The sequence below is a fragment of the Meleagris gallopavo genome, chromosome 3, assembly GCF_905368555.1.
Source record: "Meleagris gallopavo chromosome 3, MGAL_WU_HG_1.1, whole genome shotgun sequence".
Taxonomy (NCBI): Eukaryota; Metazoa; Chordata; class Aves; order Galliformes; family Phasianidae; genus Meleagris; species Meleagris gallopavo.
In genome coordinates this window covers 7,307,749-7,331,100 of record NC_139406.1, presented here as the reverse complement: position 1 = coordinate 7,331,100, position 23,352 = coordinate 7,307,749, and the positions used below count along the sequence as shown (strand labels likewise).

At 37.1% G+C, this 23,352-nt stretch overlaps 1 protein-coding gene across 9 annotated transcripts in view; it reads right to left on the bottom strand.

Moving 5' to 3' along the window:
* Positions 1 to 23,352, bottom strand: part of KIF13A (kinesin family member 13A) — a 114,970-nt gene that overhangs the window by 24,366 nt on the left and 67,252 nt on the right. For 7 of the 9 annotated variants that reach the window (XM_085220130.1, XM_085220134.1, XM_085220132.1 and 4 more), the window contains 15 exons: positions 21,505 to 21,616; positions 20,907 to 21,119; positions 18,792 to 18,902; positions 17,619 to 17,753; positions 16,240 to 16,370; positions 15,111 to 15,197; positions 14,840 to 15,006; positions 8,874 to 9,084; positions 4,613 to 4,775; positions 3,812 to 3,952; positions 2,219 to 2,368; positions 1,794 to 1,958; positions 960 to 1,133; positions 261 to 412; positions 10 to 142 (listed from right to left, as the gene is read on the bottom strand). In XM_085220130.1, coding sequence (XP_085076256.1) covers positions 10 to 142; positions 261 to 412; positions 960 to 1,133; positions 1,794 to 1,958; positions 2,219 to 2,368; positions 3,812 to 3,952; positions 4,613 to 4,775; positions 8,874 to 9,084; positions 14,840 to 15,006; positions 15,111 to 15,197; positions 16,240 to 16,370; positions 17,619 to 17,753; positions 18,792 to 18,902; positions 20,907 to 21,119; positions 21,505 to 21,616 — 2,245 coding nt within the window. Of the gene's footprint in view, positions 1 to 9; positions 143 to 260; positions 413 to 959; positions 1,134 to 1,793; positions 1,959 to 2,218; positions 2,369 to 3,811; positions 3,953 to 4,612; positions 4,776 to 8,873; positions 9,085 to 13,387; positions 13,511 to 14,839; positions 15,007 to 15,110; positions 15,198 to 16,239; positions 16,371 to 17,618; positions 17,754 to 18,791; positions 18,903 to 20,906; positions 21,120 to 21,504; positions 21,617 to 23,352 lie in introns of all 9 variants that reach the window. The other 2 variants (XM_085220137.1, XM_085220138.1) reach the window with 1 other exon arrangement.

Here is a 23,352-nt window from a genome sequence, read left to right as displayed (position 1 = left end):
AAGACATACCTGCCTAAGCTGGAAAATCCCCCCTGTGTTTACATCCTTCGCCTGATGGAGTTCAACTGCAGTATACTCTCCCATCTCATTCAATTCTTGTATGGAAATCCACATTTCTATTCTCCGAGTTACTTCATTCCACCTAAAAAAAAGACATACCCACAAAAACTAATGGTTGCCTCATCAAAATATGCTAAGTGCACCACAGGTATTAGAAAACCTCTGAAAAGCTGATTAAAACATCCACGTGTAATTCATACCTGTCTCTCAGTGTCCGAGTTTTAGCATGAAGAGAGTCAACTTCCCAAACAGAGGTGCCATTGCCTGTACACCTGTGACCCCACACCTCAATAGCAAGAGCTCCTTCTGAAATGAACTCCAAAAACTCCTCTGTGACGTTCACCACGTAGTCCTAGAAGTCAGAAAAAAAAACACGTTACAACCAATGAAACCAAACAATTGCAAATCCTCAATTGGTTTGCAAAGACTCACCAAACAATTGCAAATCTGCATGATACAAGTATACACCTCAGATTATAAAGCTTGACAGGTTAAAAGAGTTGTGAAACAAATCATTTCAGCAACTCATGCTTCTTGCTCATGCATATTGAGTCTCGTGCTTTGAAAATTTACATTAAAGCCCCATTGCAGCTCCAATAAGACTTTTAAAGTTACTGAGCTTATCAAACAACTGTAATCAAAATATCCTTATATAAATTATAGTTTTCTCTGTACACACTGAAGGTGACAACTGAACTTATAAGATCATTTTCCATTTTACTGCATTACAAAGAGATGAAGAGAAAAATTATAGCACTCAAAAGTGTTTTCAAAAGTCATTAGTTATACTATTTGATTCCATCCTTCCTCCCCCAAGGAAAACAACACTTAAATTCTAAACAGCTTAAATCAAATATACCATTCTTCTGATAATATTGTTCCATGCTAAAAATAATTACCCTACAATGAGAGAAGGTCACTGTAAAATGAGCATCTTTGCTCTGAGGTGAAGGCACATCTGGATCTACAATTGGTGCTGCTACTGTTGACTCGCACTGATCCCAAAACGTGTATTGACAAAAGACAAAGTTGGAGAGATTAGGTGGCAGTCCAGTTGCTTCTTTTATTTTTACCTGAGCAAACAAGATGGATGTACTCATAAATACCATCATTCCTTCGGTTATAAACTGCTTAAAAAGAAACTATTTACACAAAAATTATCAACCACCAAGATTTTTTGAAAGGATATCTCTGATTGCCTCTTAAAGACGACCCTACTCAGGAAATCTGTATTTTGCATATACAGAAATGCAGGTGCAAGGAGAACAGTTACATGCATCTAACTAGCCTACCCATGCACGTGCTTTCTTTGAGGAAGACAATACTCTTGAATGACTTCTTCCATAACTTTTTCATAAAAGAAGAAATGAAATCTAGACATCAGCCACTGATACTACTTTAGATAATCAAACAAATCATAGCAAACTGATATATGGAAAAACTATTTCCCTTTCTGTGTCTGCCATGAAAGACAGTCCTTGTAATGTCAGTATTTATTATATAGATCTACATATACCAGAAACTAATGCTGATCAACTCAGTCATTGGCAAGCATGGCCAGTGAGATTGGCATGCACTGAACAGGAACCGAGAAAAATCGCTCTCTTTTAAGAAAATTGTTTCACCTTTATAAAATTTAATGCAAGAAATTGCTTACGTAGTTTTGTAGTTGAGACTGACTACACAGTTACAAAGGTCTGAAACTGTTAAATTCATCATGTGCTCTCACTTACTCTGCAGGAGAGCTTTTTTGCTCTGTGAATAATTTCTCCATTGTTATCCATGACTTCCAGACTCCCACTCTCACTGGAGTTCTCAGATGAGTCATCTCCTTCTACCACACGTTCTGGGACAGACCCAGTGACACGCATTACTTCAACATGCAATCGTCCTGCAACCTAAGGCAAGAAAAATACTAAGATTCTGTGCTTTTCAAAGGAAAAGATGGTAAATATCTTACTCTAGGAGGCATACAGAGCCTGCTAACTAGCACTGAATGTTAGAACTGAACAGCTCACAACTATGACATGAAAGCAATATAAAGAAGTTGTTTGTACGCAGAACTATTAAGCTTTTTTTAAGAACAAACAGACAAACAACGTTACCCACACATAGGTCTGAATGCACAGGTAGGAATCAGGACACTGTTTCGCTTTACCTCCCCCTGCTGGCTGATGATAGGCACAGCATATTGCAGCTTAACGTCATAGAAAATGCACTCCAAAAACACGTTTGCCACACCGATTAAGTTGTGATTCTCCTGTGCTTCATAAAAAGGATCACCTCTTTTGCCAATGAGCTTCCTTATCTGTTTTAAAGAGCACAAAAGGTATTTCAAAAACTTTAAGCATGGAAATCAAAATTGGATTACCAAGCAATACAAGATCACGGGACAAAAATTAAGTCACTACCGTATTTCTGCTCTTTCCTCTTACACAAACAGAAAGGGAAATCTAAAATGAAATATTTGAGATGAGACATACAACCCTTTCTTTACTATGGTAAGTAGTAACATAAGGATGTCTTTACTTTTTAAATGAAAGCACAAAATCCTCAAGATGAAGAGCTGTTATGGCTGCTGGGAGCCACTATGGCAAAAGGGAAGTTGCAGGATTACTCTACTTAAGCCTACAATTGCTACTATGATTACTCAAGAGGCGAGATCACATCTGCAGCAATTTCTATGCAAGTACTTCATAAAAGCCAATGAAAAATTTATGCAGATTCCCGGCATGATATGCACACATCAGTGGACATGTTAGCTCTCCTTCCCTTCTTCTCTTTTCCTCATCTCCATTTGACTTACATGCTTCCATGTAGTATATACAGCAAATGCATTATGCATGACATATGTTGTGGAAATAATAATCCTGCCTCAGGAAAGTATATTGATACACTGACAGAAGGCGCTATCAGTTCTTAGTAAAGTAAGCAAAATCATTGTTGCCTTCAACGGGCGCTGATGAAGTGCTCAGCATCCCCTGTATTATGGACTTTAGAGATTCCCACTGTCTTGTCTAAGGCAGGGAACAAAAGCACAATTCTGTTCAAACATATCTGGGAATGATTCTTGTTACAAATAATTCAGGTGCTCCATATTGGCCATATGACAGTAAGGTGTATCTTACTGTCCAACAAGTAAACCAACAAGCTTTTAACAAGTCCTACACTCATTTCTAAATCTGATCTGCTACTTAGATTCTCAGGAAACATCACTTGGTTCTCACAGAGATACTGATGCAGACTACATAATTTTAATTGATTTTTTCACTGTTTTAAGGCTAGAGGATATATAACCAAAATTACAGCATATTTATCATTTTAAGATCAAGTTCTACCCCACTGATGTGTTCTGCACTTGAAATGTAATTAAGCAGCATGGGCACTCTAGTCATCCTAGATATTTTTGATGCTGACCAATGTTTAATCACTATTTCCAGTGCAGCTTGCTGTTTCCATTCAGAGTTAATGCCTATCTGCATGGTATTTGTATAAAGGAAGGTAAACATAAGCCTTAACTGCTGTCATGAGTCAGTCGCTAGCTTAGCACAACCATATCTGAGAATGTAAATGAGGATAAGACATGTCTATTTTTCACTCTGCATGGGCATTTTGTTCTCAGTTGTTTCTTTTTCCAGCATAGTACTACACTCTTTCATATATTAACTCATTTCACTTCATCTATGCAACATACTGAAAGGGGTTAGAAGAAAATAAACAGTGATCCCTTTCAAAAATAAGTATTTCATACCTCAGGAATTTTCTCCTTCCACTCTTGATAGAGATCTCTCATGTCAATCAATTTGTTCTCCAGTTTCTCAATAGTCCACACTTGAGTAGCCTTTCCTTTTCTTCTCACTTGAATAGCAGGCTCACTCACTATTGCACCCCTCTAAGCCAGAAGAAAAGAAAATAACAACTGTAGGAACCGTGCATGAATGTGAGTAGTTTAACCTTTCGCTCAAATTGTACTCCTAAAAAGGAATAAAATAGACAATATACAGCTTCCTCCGCATGCCAGCCATACCATCTTTGTCCTCTAACACATCTTTGAAGATTCAGACCTTTTTTTTCCTTCTTAAACAACTTCTATTTACACAGTACCATTAACAACTCTCAGTTAAATAACTTATGATGAGAATACTATTTTAATTGCTACCATTATATTTACAGCAATACTACAACAGGAAAGCACTTTAGAAAAAGTTACAGGGATCTTAAAACGGGTCATTTTTGCAAACAACTAAAATGCAGCACTTTACTCAGGTTGTAGAGCAGCAGAACAGAAATGTCTGGTCACAGACCACATTCATATACCCTTATCACACACTTGAAAGAACACTGTGAGCCATACTTAATACTGTGATGCCATTTTTATGTTAATCACTTTCAATATATTACAATCAGGTAGCATCTATGTTTTGTCTACACATAATGTAACAAAAATAAAATTTTATGGCCTTAAGTTGAAGATGAATGTTAAATGCATCTACATTTTTTTTTATTAGGAATAAAACTATTTCATTCTCCAGCACTATTATTATGCTATTACCTTTTTGTTGGCACTGAGGTTTTCAGCAGGGATTTGAAGTGTTACTTGATAATCTGTCAGCTTACTCATTTCTTCTGCTAAGAAGTTTGCTTCTCTCACCAGTGTATTTGCTTTCACTATCTGCTCTCGAAGTTTAGCCAGGCTCTGTCGAAACAATTCATCCCTGCGGTGCAGTAGGGAACATGAAAAATACACAGAAACCTATTTCTATTATTGGAAAGCTGCAAATAGAGGTGCTAACAAAGAATTTTCTGAAGCAAGTTTAAGGAGAAATGCCATACTGCACTACGTCAGCAAACTCGAAACTGTTGGACAATTTTATGAAGGAAGAACAGTGATCATATATGAAACAAATATATTATTGTAGAGATAAGCCTAGCACAGTAATGCCCAAATAAAAAGGGCACAATACTATGGCAGACGTTACAGTGATAATTTGTTAAGAGCCCCAGGGATATTCTTTCAAGAAATGAAATAATTGCAGTTGTCTTCGCCTTTAATCTGTAGTCGAGTTCCACAGAAACTACCAGTCCCTACATGTAATACTTCATCTTAATAAAAACTGTTCTTCCTCATATTGTGACACTGGAATCTGAAATCACTGCAGGCCAAAGCTTTACATTACAGCCAGGGCTTTGCAGTTTTACAGACTCTTGGATTATCCTGCATATATTGAAGCAACCTCAAATATATATATATATATATATATATATATTAAAAAAAACACCTGAAGTCCTATTTACAAAGAGTACCTTTTAACTAAATCAATGAATGAGCACGGGTTAAAGCTCCTGCACTCTGTACACACTACAGTTTCTGGACAAATTCCAGAAAGGTTTGTAGGGCCTGTCTGAGCAAATCACTTCTAACACATAACCTGGCAAACCTGCTGTGACATACACCGTATCTCCACCTGCAATGCACTCATACCTGGGAGTCTTATTTTTAACTTGCTTTTTAGAAGCATCACAACCATCCTTTGAGTAAACCTTTCTGCCTTGAGATCCCCTTTCTGCCTTCCTTGTAACCCCAACAGAACTTACAGAAGGTGTCCCATCACCTTCTGCAAAAAACTCATGATCAAACTTCAGACTTCTCAGTGACCAACGCTGCCTCCTACAAATTTTCAGCTTACATTGCACTGACTCTTCCCTGATACTGTATCAAGGTGACAAAGTACTAACAGCATCAGCACATAAGACTGAATTTTTTTAGAGCCTTCAACATGCTGAAACGTGCTGCTTTGTCTCTCTCACCTATCTGGCCTGAGTTTGCAACAGTGGTGGATTTTGCTGGAACTTGAATAGTTGCTATATATAGTTGAAGTCCACTTTCTCCATATATACTCCTGGTGTTACATGGAAAATTTCTCTCCTGCTTCTGTTAGTCTGGCTACAAAGATTAAGAGAACAACTCTGGCCGACTGCAGTGACGCATCCCACAGACTGCTCTAATTTTGGATTCACCCAGAAAATGAAGGTAGAGTGAAGAATTACTCATTAAGTAGTGCTTCATGCTGAGAGTCTGTTACACCTGCAACCACTGCAAGACAGCAATCCCATTTGAGAAGCAGAAGACTTTTGATCTGTAAGTGCTTTAGAAGCCATAGTATTCACCTACAGCCAGTCCCTTCCTTCACTCAGGAACCTGCACCTGGCTAGCTTTTTGGGGTTGCTCCCACACCATCCTTATCTTTGCTAGACCTTTGAGATGGTTTAAGACTATCAGGAGGACTTACAAGCAGTAATGACAGTTCAAGCAACTATTATGGGTAGCTCTTATTTTCTTATGGCAGTTCTGTTTTTCTGCTGCTATGGCATCATTCTTCCAGAAACTGAGCTAAAAAAATGTGTTTCGGATGGTCTTTCTTAATTTTTACTACACAAAAAACATGACAAACTTTGTCAGTGCGTTAGCCACAGCAAATTTCCACTGAACGTGAAATACTCAAACACTTGTTTAAGCCAAGCACTAGAGAAACCTTCAGATCTCACACTCAAAGTGTCACTGCAAGTCTCTTGGGTTCTCAGTGCCAGATACAGAATGCTGACTCATAACAAATTAGAGCCCTGCTCCAGTACACCACCACCAGTCACCCAACAGATAAATTTGTTCAAAGTTACAATGGATTTACTTTACACCAAGGGGTTTTAGCACTGTATCAGGTATCATCTGTCCTCCCACAGTCAGCATAAAGCTAGAATAAACTCTGAGTAATGTATTCTAGCTGATCTGACAGACACAACCATGTGCCCACATCTGATGCTTATCAAATTCCTTCCGCTGGCTGATCCAGTAGGGTTCAGCTCTATTAGCAACAGAATGACAGCCAAAACAGCATTAACCAAACCCTATGCAACCCAGACACTTGGTCTTTCACATGTTCTTTACACTGAGTCTTCTCATGTTTTCTGCATTATTGCCCTCTGGCCAGTTGGCTCGTGAACATCCTCTACAAGCTTTGTTGCCATACTTTTACAGAAGAAATACATGAAGCCCACAGCCAAAACACTTGTTCAAAGCTCAGCTCCCCCCCCTAAAAATCTTCTAACAAATACTGAGAAGAGAAGCCTGGCAGAACTCTCAGCCTTGATACCATTCCAGATTTTCATTTTTATGTCATTTTGTGGTCATAGTGTTTGGTTAACTGTTAGACTATCAATTACAGTTTTATCTTTCCGACTCTCAGGGACAAGAATGTTTTTTCTTCTGCTGCTCCCTCCTTTCTGTTGCATCTCTTAGAGATATTGCTTCCTTTGCCCATAAGCCCACTTCTCCACTCTGCAACTGAAGTGGGTTATCAATGATATCTTGATTGCTTTGCTGTGTTCGATATTAAACAGCAATGATTCAGACCAGAGTGTTCTTTATTTCACGCTCCTCTGCAACACTGAAACAGCCTGCAAATCACAACTGTGACTCTGCAATACTTTACATTCAGTTCACAGTACAACAATTCTGTTTTTAGCTCTTACAGGGGCAAACAATTATTTTAACTGAAGTTGAAACAGAGCAATGCTTTCCCTAAGCTTGCCATGGAAAACATTTTAGGCATCATGGCTGAGCGTGTGAACAGACTGCTTTTTTTTTCCAGGCCAAACTTGGCAGAAATTACAAAACAAAAGCACACATAATAACTAAACTAAGATCTGTTCTGTTCTATTTTTAACGTTCTGAATTTGAAAGCTGAAACACAACATTGGTTTCCGTTATTTAGACAGTTCTTGTACATTAATTTATTTATGCTGAAGGGCAAAGCAAAAATAAATGAAATAGGAAAGTGCAATCAAACTCTCCACATATAGAAAAATCAGTGAGTGAAGAATGAAGTTTTATTTTAAAAAGAAGATAGATGCTTACAAGTAACCTATTAGTATACCTAGTCATCCTTCCTGCTGAACAAACCTAAGGACAGAATACTTGTTTGTACAATGAAAACCTGCCAGACAAAAAAAATCATCTGGGTGATGATTTGGAGCTCCATGGAGCTGACATCCTTCTCTCCCCAGTGATACAAAACAAACTTCCCTCTTTGCTGAGATGCAAACACACACTGCTTAAACTCAGCTCACAACTTCTTGATCTACCTCTTAAACTCCTCCTGCAATTCACATCGTGATCTTTTACCAGAGCTTTGTTCAGGTGCCATGCTATTCCTTCACAAAGAGCTTTCTGTATTTTCACTTCATTGCAAACTTCTTCTTTCTTAACAGCTCTACTATACTCTATCCTGCAGTTCTCAAAGTTAAGGGAATCCTCTTCCAAAGCTGGGCTGCTTTAGAAACACATATAGAAAACTTAAAGACTCGCATTATTATATTTCTTGTAGTTTCAGACTGCAAAATCCTGTATTTTCATTGGATACTCTGGAACACACAACAATCCTTAGTGGACACCTTAGCACAAGACGACAAATTTATTGATATGCTATCCTTACCTTTCTTCTAACTTAAATACTAAACCAAACATTTCAGAAGCACGTTAAATAATAAAACAATTTAGAAGTACTGTAAGGCTGATCAATAAGCTAAATTTTTATTTCATATCACATTGTATCAAACAGGAAGATGTTGTACATGTAATAGGGATTAGAATCTAGCCCTAATTAAGGCCCTAACACTTTGATGCAGGTAAATCTTAATTCTACAAAAAAAATATTGTTTCTGACAGACTGTTCAAGTCTCATCTTTCACTTAGAGCCCTTCCTTTGTAGTTCTTACTGATTCCTGTTTTAACTCCAGCATTCCTCATGCATTCTCACCTCTCTTCTGTCCACAGATTTACTTTCTGCTGTGCAGTCTGAGCAGTGTAGGAGAGTCTGTCACTACCGTGCTGATGCTGCCTTTCAGGGGAGAGCTGCTGCCGCAGCTGCTCCAACTCACGTTCGTACATCAGCCGCTGCTCTTCAAGAGCACTCCGCTTCTCTTCCAGGTACTGTTTCTCCAAGATCTGTACCACGTTTTGTACTGGGTCTGAGACAAAATAATAATAAAGGGAAAACGTCACTTTCTTCATTTTTATGGTACCAGTAATCAAGATAGCCCAGACTCTTTGCAAACACTGGATGTTCGTTGTCCCAAAAACAAAACCCAAGATAATAAATACCAAATTAAGTAAATTCAAACAAGGTAAATGTCATGCAAAGAAGCTGTAACAACAGTTAACATCCTCCTTTACTGGGTACGTCAGTACTGGGGATTTATAGCATGTTCCAGAATCTCAGTAGGAAAAAAAGAATACATGGAAAAATGAACAAACCAGTAAGAAGAAAACAAGGAAACAAAGCAAAATTCAAGGGAAGATGATGTTAACCAGAGAAGGAAATTATCTCAGGAAGTAAAAAGCTATTTACTTCCTCCATTTTGGCAGAGAATGAGACATTGAATTGCTGCAGATGAAAACTGAGACAAACAGCTAAAGGGTCATGCACCACAATTCACCAATGCACTTCACAACACTGAAGCAGACGTTGTTCTGGAGGGAACTACAAAGTACATTTCATCTCAGAATTGGCCAGAGCAAACAGCCAGTTAGATACTCTGACTTGAAACAACTGCTTGTGTCAATTAACTATGGTTAAACCTAAATTACATCTAAATTAAAGGATTACTTGGTCTAGTGCCAGTTTTAGGTTCAATGGCAAGTTTGAAGGAGAATCTAACAGAACAAGCTGCTCTTATATACTCTCAGTATGTGTATGTATATAGATATACATACGTATATACACACGTATATACACATGCATACACACACACACCTTCATGCATATACATCTGAAATCGTAAATATAGCCAAAATCTGGTTGGCAAAAGATTAGATTAATATATTAGATCTATATCTATATCTATATATTAATATATTCTAATGATAGCACGTCATATAATAACTGTTCATTATGTATATCAGAAAGGTATGGAAGAGGAGGGAGTTCCATAGTTGGAGTGGTAGAATATTAAATAGAGAAAGTAAGATTGAAGCTCTAGGATGTGCCAAGATTTAAAAAAAAAAAAAAAACCTTCAGTTTTAAAATAATTCTTTGTGATATCTCTTCCATTTTGAAGATAGATTAAAAGAAAATTTTGTTGTGACTTTTAAGGATGTCAGCCTGTCAAAAAGGAAGGGGAAAAATGAACCTACATTTAATTATACTGCCCTGTTTCAGAACTCCAAGTCTACTTCTCAAATAATAATTATCAGTGTGATTTAGTTATGAATCATCTTGTGTTTACTACTGATATCCAGACTTAAAATTTTTGTGCAAATGTTCCTGATACTACAAAGCTACATGAAACAAAATTTGGGTTATTACAGCATTCAGTAGAGGATATACGCCAGCTTCCATAGAGGATTCATCAACAGCACTACATGCAGGTCACCACAGCTGGCACAGCCACTTTCCCCCAAAACAGATCCCTCGTATTTCTACAAACGTGGTATTACTGTACTCAGTAACATATAACAACCTACTTAGTACAAAGGCTATTGAGACCGAATTTGTTAAACTAAAGCGCTGTTTGGGATTTCAACATGTATGGATGCCTAGGAGAGATTTCACAGAACAAATCCTTCCCACTATAAATGCCAGAAAAGCAAACAAGATCTCTGGGGATCTGTTGTTACAGTGGATTTTTATTCGCCTCTCAGCAAACTTTTTGAAATATTGAGATTTATGTAAAGCACATCTTTATTTTTGGCAGAAAACTACTATGATTACAGATTGTTACAGTAGCCCACATCTTGTCAGTGAAAGAAACCACTGGCTTCACACAAAGGCATCTTAAAGTTCCGCCACGATGGCTTTTTTAAGTAATGAAGTTAAAAAACTGTCAATATAAATAGTAACCAAACAGCAAAAGAGTCATCCAGATGTGCCTTAAAATAATCAGAATTAGCAATTTTTAGTACATGATGTTCTCAGGAGTATGTTTAGCTATTTTTGGCTTTTACACAGACAACGCAGTGAAAAAAACTGACTAAAATGAATTCTAACATTCTAGACTACAAACCAAGTTACTCACGTTGACCTGCATCCTCCCCCTAACTTATTCTGATAATACCAGAGTCATCTTCACACGCACAGATTTCTTGTATAATCCTTAACATTGTGTAAGAATAGCTGAGAAATCAGGTATTAAGCAGCAGGCAGAGAAGAGGAATGGAAGAAATTAAGGTCTATTGTGTTTGGAAACACAGGAAATGAATCTAAGGCTGAGTCATTAAGACTTTTTCCTAAATTGCTCCAAGACCAGCTCCAGTGATAGGGAGCAATTCTTTCACAACAGTGATTTTTTTCAGCTCCTGACATTTACAGAATCACAGCTACTTTAAGATACAGGGAAAACATTTGGCAAATGATGCAACAAGCTAGTCCAACATTTCTAATTTAAACCAAATTCGTTACTGTGGTGGGAGAGTCATTATGCTTGTATTGCAGTGCAAAACATAAATTTACACCTTAGAAAAGCCTCCAATTCATTTCTTGAAAAAGATTCACATAGAAAAAGCAGTCTTTTAGTGAAAAACTAAAATATGGTGTGAATTACAAAACACACAGAAGATGAAAAAGATTAACATTTTCACAGTTCAGAACTGCAAACAATGTTTAAGATGGATTTAAACACTATAATCCACTATTTTGGATTGCCCATGCAAAGTCCAATTAGGAAAGATTCTACCTGGTGCCTGCCAAATGCACAGTAAATTCCATACAATGTGAGAAGCATTGTGTCACACCTCTCCACTTATTTATGTGGCAAAAATAGTTCAGTGGTTCCAACAAGACCATTCATATGCAGTTACATCTCTGCAAACTGTTAGAATATTACTGTTTTATAAAAAGAGCACTTTTACAAAAATAATGTACAAATGGTGATTTGATTACCTTGCTGCATTTTTATATAATTCACATCAGGAATCTGTTAATCCAACAATAACAATGCTGAATAAAATATTTCAGATTTCATGTTAGTGCAGTTTTCTAAGCAAGCTAGGAAGAGGTTCTGACATGTACTGCTTTGCTGAACTGCATCAAAATCCCCACCCTGAGCTGTACTTTTTTGCTTGCTCAAATGAGAAAGTGTGTAATTTAATCTCATTGTTTACTTAGACACTGCACCCTATACAGGCATAAATCCTTGTCAGATCAGCATCACAAAGTTGTGGTACAATGCTGATCTGACAGAATCCCATGAAAAAGATGATTGTGTTGAAACAGGGCGGGAAGAATCAGGATGTTTTCTTTACAGCTCTTTTCAAAGTTTCACATTTTCCTCATTATCCTCAGAGTTTCTCAGGAGCCAGATGTAAAATGTGACACTGCTGTAACTGCTTATATGCTACAAAATCTAATGGTTATGCTCAGCAGAGACCAGGCTATTTACTTACAGGGAGTTACTGTTCTCAACTATGTAACACTAGATGAATGGAAAAAAAACAACAAAGCAAAAGAAGATAAACTCTTGGCTCCAGGCTGTATCAACTTCTGATGCAAAAGAAGAAACCTAAACCCAAAGTAATTATATATCAAATTTAACACCAAACAAAACAAAGCTTGCTCTGCCCTGTGTCTTTTTTTCCCAAAGAATATAAATGTTAGAATTAATAGGCATCAGTCAATTTATTATTTCTTCTATTTTCCTCATATTTATTTTCCCCACTATAAATAAATAGTATTGAAACAAATCTGCTGTACTTTCTACTTAACGAACTCGAAGCCTGTCAGAAAACTAATTTAGAGATACTATCAAGAAGAACTGAACGGGTAAAAATGCTATCTAGCTTGGAATTAGAAGATCAGCAAATGACACTCACAGCTGCTTGCTTTGTCAGGGTTTTATTATCAATTATTACCCCCTCTTAGTTAAGAGCACCTACATAGGAGGGAGCAGAAGAGACAAGAAGTGGTATAATGGGGTTACAATGCCTCTGAAACTGTGTGATGTGTGACTGCAAACACCTGCTGTGCATTAGGAAGGAAGCAGCTCTATTAGAAAAGCGAAGTCTGTGCTTTAGTGAAGACAGCTGGGAAAACAACCCAGCTAAGACTAAGATAGTCTTGGTCCAAAGTCAAGAAAGCCTACTGAATTGAAATGTAAAGATGCCTGAAGCATTGTTAACATGAAATTCAAAATAAGCGACCCTCCACTCAAAGAGTACTGACTTATTGTTGGCTGCTGCAGTTTATTCAAACTCCGTTAGTGACAAGCAGATCAAGCATCAATTAATGCTTTCAAATTTCTCCAGCAGTGTCATGCATGAGCCAATCAAGTTCAAAACCTTTATCCCAGTTTTGGCACAGACATGGGATGGTTTGAGACCTTAAAACAGGCAACAGAGTCTTCACAAGGGATGACAACACTGAAGACCACCAGGATGGCAGATTCATCTGAAATTCATCTCCTGGTATGAGCGAACCGTAACAAGAATAACTGTTATCAAACAATAACTTCATTTCCACCTTAAATGGTTTGAACCTGCAACTCACTTGCACACACACACAAAACACATTAAAATCACAATCAGACCATAAAAATGTGCAAATGATTTCTACAGAATTATGCATAGGAAACAATCATACTGTAGTCAAAAGCAAAAAATAAGGAAGCTGAAGAGTAAACCAAGAAAAAAAATCACTAATGTATTTCAGCAGCTAAACCACAGCAAAGAATGGAAATACTATGAAGATACAAAGAAAGATCAGAAAAAAAACAAAATGCCTTTTACTATGTTGTCTTGGTCAGAGAAGAAAAAAAAAAGGCATTTGCTTCTGAAATTATGTGCAGTTAGAAAACCTGTACAAAGCATTCAGCACTTCACTAAGTTTTTCACCATTTCTTCGTCCCATATTATAATACATGAATTCTGAATTGCTTTCTGGAAGCCAAGAGAATATCATGTCATTTTATACATATTTTAAATACACCATATATCATACCATTATTTTTATATACCATATTTTATCAAGAATAACTGTCCAGAAAAAGGCATCACAATAGGTTTTGACAAACTTCAATTAAAAACAACTTCACAGTGATGAAGAAGCTAAAAATTACACTAGGTAACGTTTTTGACTACAGCCTTGTTAAGGTTTCCATGTCTTTTTAATCTATGATGGTGCTGGTAATGTTCAATGCAAAAGGAAGGATGAATCAGGCATATCCAAAGTGCATTTCTATCTGCAACAACCTGCAAAACTCCAAGTCAGAAGGACTTAGATGATGATTTTACTTGCACAATTACATTTCAGCTGCACTATAAAGATTAGCAGACATACAGATGAAACTATGCCTGGGCAGAAGCAAATTCGTAGTTGTCTTGGCTAAATTTCTTCTCACCTCTTAGACCATTTGCTCAGTAATTAAATTTTTATGTAAGTGTATATACACATACATATATTTTATATTTATATCAAGGCTTTAACACAGGCAACAGGGTGACAATACCAAAGATCACCCAAACAGCATGTGAATGTGTGTGTATATATATATATATATATGTACACATATTTATATGGAAGTATAAATGTATGTGTAGTTGTAAGTGCATTTACAACTGAGTGGATATTTACACCTGATTTTCTGTTAAAAACCTTTTGCTGAAAATGCCCCAGGGCCACTGGAGTAACTGTATCACTTGTTTTTATCTAGAAATTAATTTACATTCTGAATTTATTAAATGATCTCCACAAAAAAAAAAATCTTTGGACTTTTGAAGTGTCAGTTCTCTTACCATTACTATTCAGTGTCTTCATAATAACTTCCATTTGAGCAAACTCATAGTTGTAGTCTGGCTCTGAAGAAGCTTCACTGGCTGCATCCAAATCATGCTCTCCTAACAAAGCCTCTTTCTCGAAGTCTTTCAGCCAATCTCGTCTTTTCCTCTTTGGTAAATTGATTCTGTGTAAAAATAAAAATTCAGTTTCTAAAAGGTTTATGAAGAACAGTGCAGGGAAAAAAAAGACTGAATGTAAGAAAGCTGGTAAATAAATACAAACTATTACCTAAAAAAGTGGTTGTTTCCCCATAATATTCTATCTCCATGCCATAACTGAGTGACAGAACATACCAGTGTACCATTTACACAGGACCTGAAAAAAGAAAACACAACTTCAGAAAAATCCTAAAACTGAATGGTTGAGAAGTATTGTTTCTCTCATGTATAGACAGTGATTTATATTACACAATGTACAAATCACCCAGGTTCTCATTAATGTATGAATGAGAAAGTTACTGGTCTGATTCCTCGCATCAGAAGTAAAAACAAAACCTCTTTCCCTTTCAGCTCTGACTGTTGCAAGTTCTCCGTAAATACACAGAAAAGATTACTGTTAGCTGAACTTTCTTTTTATTGCCCATTTTTCAAACTGGGTCACTACCTGTTTCTTATGAAGTCTACATAACATTGGCTCCATATAAATCCTGTTGACAGAGCTCTCCAAGGTACAGGTTAATCCATACTGCTAACATACAAGGCACTCAACTATAAGAAAAGACCCTAGGATCTAAATTGCATACTTGTAACTAAGCAGTAAAGTTAAGACAATAGTACTGCATATCTTTTGTCATCAGAGATTAAGTGCTAAAGACATTTAGAATTCTATGCAAGAATCCACAACAGAAACAAAAGGAGAATATGACTTCACAGCACCTATTTAATAGACACAGTAGTAATGGTGGTCTTTGGATCTCTTTTCTCACTTCTCTCAGAAAATACCGAGCTTTACAAAAGGAACTTCTCAGAGGCAAGTTTTCTCCTCCCACATAAAGAACCAGCCTCCTATCCCATCATCAGGTTGAAATAGCCAGGACCGAGTCTGTCACCTTGCTACCAGCCAATATATAAATAAGCAGTGGTTCCTCATTCCTAATGATTACTTTCTTGTGATGGTCTATTCTGAGCTAAACCACTGATAGCTCGTTATTAGGCAGTGGCATGTGGGGGCGTGTGAGGAAATCTTAGTTCTATCTCTGAATTTCACCTTCTACGTATCTAAGTCACTTATACCACAGCTATTCATTGATCAAAAAAAAGATATTTCTGACTTGATAAAAACACATGCAAGTCATCTTCTGGTAATGAAAAGCAAACACTTTTCTGAAGAGCAAACAAGTGTTGTTGATCGTCCTTACCTTGCATTTTCTTTTGGTGTGAGTGTGACTTCTCCATCCAAAGCAATATCAATCTCACAGTGTTCAGGTTGGATTCCAATACCAAAGAGCTGTATGTCCTGAGAGGTATCTGCACCAACTCTTGTGTGATCCTGGAAAATAAGCTATTACTAAGAGAGAAGCAAACTTCTGCTGTTTACATAACTAAAGCAATGTTAGTTGAAGTACTGAGACTCCACCATCTACATGTTGTCCTTTGCTAGGTACTTTTATAGAGCAGGGATAGTGCCACAGTAGATTTGAAGACTGGAAAGGTCTCTCATACACTTCTGTTCTGCTCTGCACTTTATCTTCCTACAGCTTCAAGCAAAGCAAAACAAGGTAGCTGATAGACAAATTCTGATTTTAAAATATTCCCAGACTATGCATACATATAAACAATACAGAGAATAATACAGAGAAGAAAACAAGCCATGGCATGCAGCCATGTGGAACAAAGGATAACAAGGAAAGTAAAATGAGAAACACAGAATTGGCTGCTTTTCAGAAGACAACTATATTAATAATGCAGCTAAACATACTAATCTCCACATAATTGCCAATCATGCTGTAAATCTTGCTGAAAAACTCTATTGAAAAACTGCGTTTTACTATAAATTGTACTCTATTTGTTACTGTTCAAATATAAAAGACTTATTTTAACCACTAAAGCAGAAAAATACCCATAAAACAGATAAGATAGTCTTTTCTATCTTGTTAAGAAGCATATTTCCTACTCAGCCTGAGTTATTAGGTTTGCATTTGAAACTATGATAGGAAGACTATTCTAAACTGAATGATAGGGAAGATAGTAGAACAAGGAAAATATATTTCAGCATATTTTTAACAGGGCTTCCTTCTCACTTTCCCTCCTCACCTGGCACCTTTTTTCCTTTCTTTTTTTTTTTTTTAAAGCTTTTTCTCCCATTGAAGCCTATGGTTACTCCTACGATTATGGCTAAACGTGATCCCTTTACACTGTAACTCACTGAATATTTAAGAAAATTCTCAACTCCCTAACAAAAAGAAGCATCTTACACCAGGCTCTTGCTTCAGGAAGAAAAGCTCTTTAGTCCAAGAAGTAATTCTACTCACACCCTGTCTGAAAAACCTAGTTTTATCTCAATTCTGGCAAATACTAAGCACTTCTTCCACTGTTGGCAATCAGTAGGTCAATTAGGAAACTACTGAAGCTGAACTGCAAGGGAAAAAGTAAACCTGAACAGCAGGAGGTGTCCTGTTCTACTTTAGTGCAACTAGACTTACCAATCTAAATACACTCTGAATTATAAATCAAGCTAGAAGACAAAAACAATAAATGTCCTTCCATTCTATGTAAATGCACTTGTTTGCACTCTTACCTTCAGATAGTAAACCAAAAGTTCATTGAGTGCAGGGTCTGCATTCAGGTTCACCAGGTAACACTTGTCATCTCCAACCTTGATACCTGAAGACTCTAGGGAAATTCCCATGCTCTCTAGCTGTCTTTGTCTCTCCTGCAATCACAAAAATAAATTAATCTTGGCTGCTGCAATACGTAGAGACAAGTATACCAAGTAAATAAAAGTACAGCATCTAGAGCTGAAGATTAACACACCCTTATAGTATTGCTGTAACAGAAAAATAGAACTTAGGACAACGGTCAAGTATAATACTAATATAATTTTTATACACCAATAACAAAAGGTTAGACTTAATCCTCAAACACATGCTTTAAATGATTGTATCAGAGGTACTCAGGCATTACAGAGTGTGGCTTTGATTAAAAACTAATCTCAATTGCAGTGAAAAGAAAGATAATAAGTCAGATAATTTTGAGAAGAGCATGTCGCAGTTTAGGCTTACAGTTTTCCAGTATTATTATTAATGCAGCTAAAGCATCTGCTTGGTTCAAATGTGTCATTTGCTCTGTCATAGCTTTATCCTTTTTTTTTTTTTTTTTTCTGGTTTGGGCTTGGCCAGTTAGGTTCTGCATTTTTTTTGTGTCTGTTTATTTAGCAGTGACTGCACCAAAGTGTGCTTCTGGAACATTAAGACTAGAAAGAATAACCAACAGAAGTCACTCTTTAATCTACAGATGGCAGAAATGATGGAAAGATACACTGGAATCCCGAAGTCTTATTTCAAGTATGATAATAACAAACATTAGTGAATACCTGTATTCATGTTCTTTCTCTCGTTAAGAAAACACTATAAGCAACAGCAAATGTAAAGAACAAACACTACCCAAAATTCCAATCCTTTTGTAATTCTTGGTTTTCTTAGCCATTCCAAGGGAAACTCTTCAAGATCCCATTGCATTCTTATAAATAAAAGAACATCTCAAATGCACTTTTATGTTCTAATTTCAAATGAAATATTAGCCTTTATCAATTACACCACGATAAAACTACATTTATTCTAATGAAATTTAGACTGAAAGAAAATGTACAGCAGAGAAAAGGAGTACAGCATAATTCACCAGAGTTCAAGAAATTCATCTGACTTGTGCTCAATGAATATCTGACCTTTTCTCCTCAAAATTTCTGAAATACCTGTGCAATTTCTTCTGTTTTCCTTAGCTTTTCTTCCCACGTGACTGTTAATTCTTTTATTAGCTTTTCGGACTCTTCCAATTTTTCCTTCAGTTCTGGTGCCTTCATGGCCTATAAGATGGGGATTAGCAAATTCTTAAGGTACAGTTCACATTGCAACAGTTGCTTAAAAAAAGGGAAACTGAACACAGCCAACAGAACATCAAATGCTGTAGATACAGGACAGGTTTCAACTGTTTTCCTGTGTATTTTGTGGCAGAAGATGAAGAAACAGGTCACTTGCAAAGGAAAAGGACAAAATAATAGAATGGTCTGGGTCAGAAGAGACCTAAGCAGGGACACCTCTTGTTAAACCAGGTTGCTCAAAGCCTCATCCAACCTGGCCTTGAAAACCTGCAAGAGGGGAATACCCACAGCCTCTCTAGGCAACCTGTCCCAGTGTCTCACCACCCTCACAGTAAAGAATTTCTTCCTAATATCTTATACTCCTCTTCCTGTTTAAAACCATTTCCCCTTGCTCTGTCACTACATGCCCTTAGAAAAAGTCCCTCCCTATCCATTAGGCCCCCTTCAGGTACTGGAAGGCCACTATAAGGTCCCCCTGGAGCCTCTTCTTCTCCAAGATGCAGTGCCCCAGCTCTCTCAGCCTGTCCTCATAGGGGAGGTGCTCCGGCCCTCTGACCATCTTCATGGCCCTCTTCTGCACTAGCTCCAACAGCTTGATGCCCTTCCTGTGCTGGGACCCAAGAACTGGACGCAGTACTCCAGGTGAGGCCCCACCAGCACAGAGTAGAGGGGCAGAATCACCTCCCTCAACCTGCTAGTCCTGCTTCTCTTGATGCAATCCAGGATAAAGTTGGCCTTCTGGTATTTTACATCTCTTAAGTCTGAGCTGTCTGAAGTTCAACTCCAAAGCCTTCCTTCCAATAATAGTTTTAAATACAAATTCCTCTTGATATTTAGCTTTCCATTCTATCTTGCTTTTGTAAGCGTTCCTGGAGTTTCATTTAAGCATTTAAGAATGACACCATTGATTACCTCTGAAGGAAGGCATGCACTGAAGCTAACACAGGCTTCTCATTTCACAATAGGAAAGAAAAGCAAGGGGATTGAATATGTTCCACTCCAAATAAGAGCTCAACATTCTGGCCTATAACTTCATGTGATTGTTTTCAACAGAAAGTTGAAGAGACAGAAGAAGAGAAAAAGCTTTGAAAAATTAGGAAAACTACAAGCAACTTCCTACTTTCCTGCTGGCAGCCACAGTCTGCCAACAAAACTAAGAACAGACTAGAAGAGTATTTTATTATTTAAAATACAGAATTACAATAGGTTTCTGTTTGGAAAAAAAAGTAAATGGTTCCTTTTCCATAAGGCAGCTTTCCTCATTTGATCCTGTAAGAGACTGTCTGTATAGGCAACGTGACTTCTTAGATGAACGTAAAGTTTAAACATCACTCAAATTTACCCTAAAACATACTTCTGGTATTCTTTTTCCCCCACAGCTATTATGTGTTGCCAGAAAATATTAGAAACGTTTTCCTATACTACAGTGCCCCATTTCCTCAGATATCACCAAAAGTACTTCTACGCTGATAATTTAAGCTCTGATTAGAAACGTATGTTTAGTATATGCAGCAACCACATAGCATTTACTCTTCAGTCAATAGAATACTGCTGGTTTTGCAGTTTTAAAGATTCTTGATAGAAATGTCCCACATGTTTTGTCATCCAGTACCAGATTTACATCTTCTCATTTTTCCGTTTGGCATAACAAAAATATATAGTCCAGCAATTTAGAAACATCTGCTAGCACGTATATACAATTAAGTTCTGTTGTAGCTCTTATCTGTGCTGCTTCATTTACTATTTGACATGAAGTTCTTCAAGAACAGTCTATTCTGACATAGATCAACATCTGTGCAATGTTGTCCTCATTTGAAGTTACTATACAGAAACAAACATTATTTCAGGAAACAAGGTTGTTTTTTTTTTTTTAATAAGTGTAAGACTTCCTTTTCTGATTTTGTACGACTTCAACATAAATCCAGTCTTCCAGCTCGTTCGACATTTGTTCAGGTTACTCAATTTATTTTGTGTCATGAATAACGTTACCTCAGCCTGTGAGAGCTGTTCTTTCAGTTTTTCAACTTCTTCACGTAATTCTCTGATGACCCTAGCATTTGGATCTTCATTCACCACAGCATGATTAACTATCCTTTTGGCTCTGTCTGCATATCTTAGAGTAGATAGTGTTTCTTCATAATTGTCTGCTGCTGGACTAATTGTGGCTATCATGGCAGTTTGGCTGTTTCCTCCCAGATTGTCCTATAGAGTACAGTCACAGAAATTTGAGAATTAAAAACTGTTCTGAGGTTATACTGTGTCTTTACAAAGATACTTAAAATATAAATCTCACTATTTGGACATTGATTTACATTCTGATATAAACTGGTCAATATGATCCATAAATATTCCCAACCACCTCCATCAGCTTTAGTCCCAACGTAATTGAAAATTCGCCAAATAGGACTTCACATACAATTAACACAGTAAATGCTTATCTCAATATATTACTTGGGATAACTTGTAGCAATGACCTCCTTTGCTCACTTCTTTAAAAAAAAAAAAAGATTACAATCTCTTAAGTACACAGAGTTATGCTACAACCTAGTAAGCTGTTAGCTTATGTTGAACAGAAAGTATTAATTACCTTGAGAAGCCAAGTGAGTACAGAGTCTCTGTAAGGCACGAACTTATTCTTCCCTTTCCCTGCTGCTTGATCAGCAAGTGATGATATAACCAACCCAAGCGTTGAAAGGGATCTACAAAGGCAAAAGCACAAAACAGTTTTGAGCACGTACTTCAAAAGTATATTTAATAAAACAGACAGAATGGTTTAATTTGCGCTCCGCAAAATTTCACATCCAGTTTTTAAGATATTATAGAATAATTTGAGCTGGAAACAACCAAGGGAGATCAAAACAAGGCAATGCATCTATTAAAGCTGCATATTTGGAACAAAAAACAGTTACGTACAGTGTTTAGTCTTACCTAGTACTAAGATAAAGTTCCAGGAAGACCAGGTTGAAACATTTAGGTATTGTAGTTTGACAAGTGTAAAGCAGGCTGCCTAAGTATATGGAGAATCATAGAATGAATCACAGAATGGCCTGGGTTGAAAAGGACCACAATGATCATCCAGTTCCAACCCCCTGCTATGTGCAGGATCGCCAACCAGCAGACCAGGCTGCCCAGAGCCACATCCAGCCTGGCCTTGAATGTCTCCAGGGATGGGGCATCTACAGCCTCCTTGGGCAACCTGTTCCACTGTGTCTCCACTCTGAGTGAAAAACTTCCTCCTAAGAATAACAGCTTTAGATTAGACACCTACCTTTTCTCAGAGACTAAGAATCTTTCCATCATGGACACTGCCTCATGACACTATTAGGAGTTAGCACTGGCAGAGCAGCAATAATCCCCTGTCTCTAGGAACAATGTTTTAAGAGCACTAGTTTAACAGCTGACTAAAACTGAACTATATCCATAAGGAGGCATCTACAAGAAAGTCAGTTATGGTACAGGAGAACTAGTCTGATGAGTTACCTAGTAACTAACCAGCCATTACATGATAGTGGAAGACTGTTCATCAGAAGAGACCAATACCCCTTGACAAAGGAGCTGACTTACAGTTGAGGTGGTGCCTCACTAGGATCTTTTATAGGGAAGAATAGATTAATCTCCCGATTATAAAAATGTTGCATGAATGTAAACATGAGAACAGAAAAATTCTCCAAGCTGCTTGGTACACAAACATCCCATTTCTATAGAATGCTGAAGAAACTAAGCTTGTTCACTTTGGTGCATGTACCACTTCTACCAACAAGTGTTTAACTATTAGCAATCTTTGCAAAGCATCTATGAATTATATATTCCAATTATACAACCTTGTGTATATATTAAATGACACTGGGGCAAGTAAGCTTAAGATGAGCTGGTTCAGGAACCTGAGAGCATTAACCAGATGCCTAAAGGTAACAACAGAGAATGCTGGAGCTTGAGAGCATACTGGCCCACCATACTTGTAAAGAGCATCTGGACAATTGAGCATAACTACCACGGCAACTTGTAGCCTTGTGATTAGATAGTTAAATAAAACTTTGATTGTACTGTTCCACTCCATCCTTTTGAGTTTCTTCAAACTACTAGAGCCATCTTAATTGTAACATAGTCTTAATGCTTTTTGAAAATCCTAGTGGTTCTGAATTCATTCGTTTAGTGAACGACAAAAACATTGCAGAATATTTCAAAGATATGTGAGGGTAAGGTGACACAATCTGTTAAAAAAAAAAAAGTCACAAAAGATGTGACTAACACCAGGAAACAAAGTGGCATGAAGACAGTATAGACCTGAAAGCAAAACTAAAATGAAAAGAACCTTAAGGAGCTCCTAAATTTGTCTAAAGGATGACTTTCCAACCCATGTCTGAAAAATTCACAGCAAAAAGAACAGTTAATTTAGGGCTGTTTTTTTTTTTTTTTTTTTTTTTTCCCAAGCAAA